Raw genomic sequence first — 5074 nt, 5'->3', positions numbered from 1 at the left:
GAAGACGAATGCCGATTCGGCTTTCTACCACAGAAGGAAAACATCTTCATTATTACCATAAAACTAAAAGAGGGTTAGGTTACGTCTCAACTCCTCCTCTTTCAGAAGATGAGATCGGCAACTGCCTGTGTCAAGATTGTTCATTTGGAACATCCTCAAATGAATCCGATGCAAGTGTCAGAGAAATATTTAAAAGCATGTCTATGAACATGGCTTCAGTCAGTCATTCAGTCAAAAATGGAGAGGATGACCAAGAATTGGTCGAATCAAATAACGATCCTTAGATCAAACGCATTACCATCTTATGGGATATGTGTTTCGAACAGCGTGAACCGCCCACTGAAGATAAGATAATCCAGGTCAACATGGGGGATGAATCCGATCCTAAGCCAATCTTCATAAGCGAGAACTTATCACCACCCGAGAAAGAAGATATCATATCTCTTATCAGAGAATATATAGATGTCTTCGCTTGGAATTATGAAGACATGCCTAGTCTTGATCCCAAAGTAGTCATGCTTCATCTTAACATTGATCCGGATGTGAAACCCGTCAAATAACAACAACGCCGGTTCCGTCCAGAGACCATAGAAGCAATTGAGTCAGATGTCAAAAATCTTATTGACTCAAGCTTTATCAGAGAGGAACAACACCAAGACTGGGTTGCTAACATTGTTCCCGTGCCCAAGAAAAATGGCAAGGTCTGAATCTGCATTGACTTTCGTGACCTTAATGGTGCATGTCCGAAAGACGAGTTTCCACTCCCCATCACAGATGTCATGATTAACAATACTTGTGGGTATGAGAGGATGTCTTTTATAGACAAATTTTTAGGATATAACCAGATTAAAATGCACCCTGAAGACGAAAGGCATACTACATTCAGAACACCCATGGGGTGTACTGTTATACAGTAATGCCATTCGGATTAAAGAATGCCGGTGCAACCTATCAACATGCTATGAATACAATTTTCCACGAACATCTGCGCAAAAAGATAGAGTGTTATGTGGACGAATTTGAAGTGAAAAGTCAAAACAGAGGTGATCATCTTACAGATCTGAAGACGATGTTCGACATCATGCGAGCACATCAACTAAAGATGAATCCAACCAAATCGTTCCTGGGGGTCTCTAGCGGTAAATTCCTAGGATTCATAGTCACATCCAAGGGAATTTCTCTCAATCCAGAAAAGGTTCGTGCTATCCAAGAAATGCCACCTCCAAGAAATATCAAAGAGCTCAGAGGCTTGTAAGGCAGATTAGCATACATCCAGAGGTTCATATGAAATCTCTCAAGACACTGCCAGCCCTTCACCAAGTTGATGAAGAAAGGAGTTTCATTTGTTTGGGATGGGGATTGCCAAAAGACATTTAAGGAGATTAAAAGATACCTCACTGAATCACCTGTTCTTGTGGCCTCGATATCAGGGAAACCTTTCTTATTATACGTGAGGGCCATGGATCATTCTCTTAGAGCTTTATTAGCTCATAACAATAACTAAGGACATGAGCAAGCAATATACTACCTTAGAAAAACTATGATTAGAGCCGAACACCAGTATAATCCGGTGGAAAAGGAGTGCCTTGCTTTGGTGTTTGCTGTCCAGAAGATGCGATACTACTTAGTAGGCCAAACAATCCACGTCATCTCTAAGGTAAATCCTTTGAAAATACTCATGACAAAGTCGTCTTCTCTGAATTGTTGTCTAGCGTAATAGGCAATTCTCCTGTCGTAATATGACATGCAATTTATGTCCCAGAAGGCTGTCAAAGGCCAAGCTTTGGCAGATTTTTTACCCAACCATTTGGTATCTGAATCATCCAAATTATATGAAGATTTACAAGATGAAGTCACCGAAGCTTGTGTAACTCAAGAAATTATACTAGTTTGGAGGTTGTTCTTTGACGGTGCGTCTAGGGCAAACCCTAATAGAGGAATCACTGCTAGTGTAGGGGTAGTACTTGTATCCCCAGGAGGCCATGTAATCCCAAGAGGATTCTCTCTAATCGAGCCATGTACTAACAATGTAGCGGAGTACAATACTTTACTACTAAGGATGCAGTTGGCCGAAGAGCTCAACATTCGACACCTCGAGGCCTACGGTGACTCTCAACTTATCGTGAATCAAGTTCGAGGAGAATATGAAGTGCGTAATAAGGATTTATTCTCATACCACTTCGCTGTGTTAGAACTAGCTCAGAAGTTTAAGGGCTTCTTCATTGAATACATCCCACGAGCCCAGAATACATATGCGGATGCTTTAGCCTCATTGGCAACTTCTCTAGCATTGCCACCAAAAGAAGGGACGACGATATTCGTTATGGATCATGATTTGTATCACCCAAAGTTTCTCTTAGAACACTGCTCAAATGAGACTACAACAGAGATTGCCTGTGCAACTTCAATTGAGCTGGAACTAAGGGATTGGCGATTCTCATATATTGATTACGTCTTGTACGAGATACTACCTGATGATGCTAAAAAAGCGACCGCCATCAAACGGAAGGCTCTTTGATTCTATTACGACGCGATCTCTTAAACCTTATACCGTAAATCACATGATGGTGTCTTACTTCGTTGCCTCTCTAGAAGAGAAGCACATGAGGCTCTCAAGGAAGATCATGATGGGATGTGTGGAGCTCATCAACCTGGAGCTATGTTTGGAAACCATCTCCGACGAATTGACTATTATTAGCAAAAGATGTTTTCAGATGCCGTCAACTACGCTAAACGTTGTCATGCATGCTAAATCCATGGTGATTTCATTCATTACGCACCAGGGAACTTGCACCCAACGTCGACATCTTGGCCATTTGAGATGTGAGGAATGAATATTGTTGGACCCATTACTCCGCCAATGGCCAAAGGATATCGGTTCATCCTGACAGTGACCGATTACTTCTCTAAGTGGGCGGAGGTAATTCCGCTGAAAGAAGTCAAAGCTTCAAACGTGATCAAGTTCATCAAACATCACGTAATTTACCGCTTCGGTGTGCCAAGACGAATATCCCATGACAATGGAACTCAGTTCGTCAGTCATGGTTTCCAGGGGTTCTGTGATAAGTTCAGGATTTAAAGTGTCGCATCAACGACATACTATCTGCTAGCCAATGGCCTTGTAGAAGCGTTCAACAAAACCATCATGAAGCTCCTCAAGAAGTTCGTCTCCAAGAGCAAACGTGATTGGGATTAAAACTTGGCAAATATTTGTGGGCCTACCACACAACAGTGAAGACCCCTACAAAGCCACCCCATTCTCTTTGGTATATAGCTGCGAAGCCGTATTACCATTGGAAATTCAGATCCCATCTCTGAGAGTTGCCCTTGCGATCGAAATGATGGATGAAGAACAGCATTGGTTGCGTCTTCAAGAACTTGAAGTATTGGATGATAGGCGACTTCATGCTCAGCAACAGATCGAGTTGTATCAAGCTTGAATCTCCAAGGCCTACAACAAGAAGGTCAAAGAGCGAATCTTCAAGAAAGGCGATTTGGTCCTAGCCGTCAGATGACCCATGGTGATGACACACAAGACTAAGGGGAAGTTCAATCCCAAATGGGAAGGACCATTCGTAATAGAATCAATTTATTCGAATGGTGCATACCGTCTCATCAACCAGAAAGACAACAGACTCATGATGCCTATTAACGGGAAATTTTTTAAGAAATATTACCTATAAGGCATGAGATAATGAATCAACTTTCCCTAGACTGGGGGTTGGTTTTTCATGTTTCATTTGAAGGGAGAGTAATAAATTATGTTTATTTTTCCCAAACAAGTCTGAGATAATGAATCAACCGGGGGTTCATTACTCGGAATTCAATTGAATAAGAGAGTAATGAACCGTGTTAAACCTTCCCCAGCTTGTATGTAGTTAAGTTAACATTATACATCTGACAATTATAATTATCTGGAAATATTCTAGCAATAATAAAGAGAATTTCCAAATTCTGCTAGATTATCATATTAAACAGTGCAGTCAAATACGTTGATAGGTGGAAGTTTGCCAAGAATTCTATGTGTTAGCCAACAAAAAGGAAAAATGCGCGAGTTATTGAGGAATGACAACGGAATAATAAAAGAGTAATTTTGTTCAAAAGAGAAGTTCTGACTGTACAAAAGCATAATGATGCGTTACAGAAGTCAATAAAAAAAAGGTGGTCCCATCGAGCTCATTCAGGCAGGCTAAGAAGCAAGTTCAAGCCTTGACAGCAACTAACTCTTTCGTCCAGGCCGTCCGAACCTGTTCTTCCATTTCCTTTAGGATTTCAACTTCAGAAAATGCATCACCGGCTACCGCTTCTTGGCACATCACTTGTGGGGTTTTCCTTTCCCTCTCAACGGCGTCACGAACGTTTGCAATCTCAAGCCGCAGACCCTCTAGGGTTGACTCTTCCTCGGAAAGTTAAGCTTTTAGTTGAGTGAAGAAAGAAGCATAAGCATCAATCTCAGCCAGCGCTAGGCGTTGATGATTGAGCAAGTACTCGATAATAGAAGTAGAAGAATCGATCACAGTCTGTAATAGACGTCGCCGAGTAAGCAAATGTTCGAGGTTAGACTTTTGCTCTGATATACTCCTCTCACGCTCTTCGCTCTCGCGCATCTTCTTAGTCAGGACTTGGGACATGAGGTACTCCACCTCTTTAGTCCCGTCAGAAGACTAGCGCCTCCAGGCGATGTACGGATTCCTCCAAACAAATAAGTTTATGTTCGCAACGCCTGGCTAATTGATCACCGCCTGTACGCTGAATTGCTTTTAGACTATCTCCTATATAGGCGTCAAACGCCATGAAGGTCCCCCATCCAGCGCTAACGATGGAGATTGCTTGTTTCATAGCATTCTCCAACCGTTGGATGAGACCTTGCACAGAGCTGGAGTCCAGAGAAATAAATTCCTAACCCGGGACGACCATAGCAATAGGCTGGATCCGGGGGACTGATCCTTCATCACTAACAGACGACCTCCATCCACCCCCTACACCTGTTGAGTCCAAGAAACCATGTTTTGGATAAATATGCGAAGAGATTTGCGAAGCAAACGTCGGAAGAGGTCTTTTCCTTTTCCTTACC

The 5074-nt window shown here is 42.2% G+C and overlaps 1 protein-coding gene across 1 annotated transcript; it reads left to right on the top strand.

The window, feature by feature from the left end:
• On the top strand, window positions 1541-2518 carry LOC109823524. Its single transcript, XM_020389805.1, has 2 exons — window positions 1541-1657; window positions 1763-2518. Exons 1-2 carry the CDS (start codon window positions 1541-1543, stop codon window positions 2516-2518), a joined length of 873 nt encoding a protein of 290 aa, XP_020245394.1.

This window comes from Asparagus officinalis, chromosome 9, assembly GCF_001876935.1.
Source record: "Asparagus officinalis chromosome 9, Aspof.V1, whole genome shotgun sequence".
Taxonomy (NCBI): Eukaryota; Viridiplantae; Streptophyta; class Magnoliopsida; order Asparagales; family Asparagaceae; genus Asparagus; species Asparagus officinalis.
This window is presented reverse-complemented; position numbering and strand designations above follow the sequence as displayed.

Coding starts and splice junctions, on each gene's coding strand:
- LOC109823524 (XM_020389805.1), top strand. CDS start 1,541: ATGATTAGAGCCGAACACCAGTATAATCCGGTGGAAAAGGAGTGCCTT. Junction 1,658..1,762: donor CAATCCACGTCATCTCTAAG/GTAAATCCTTTG, acceptor TTTATGTCCCAG/AAGGCTGTCAAAGGCCAAGC.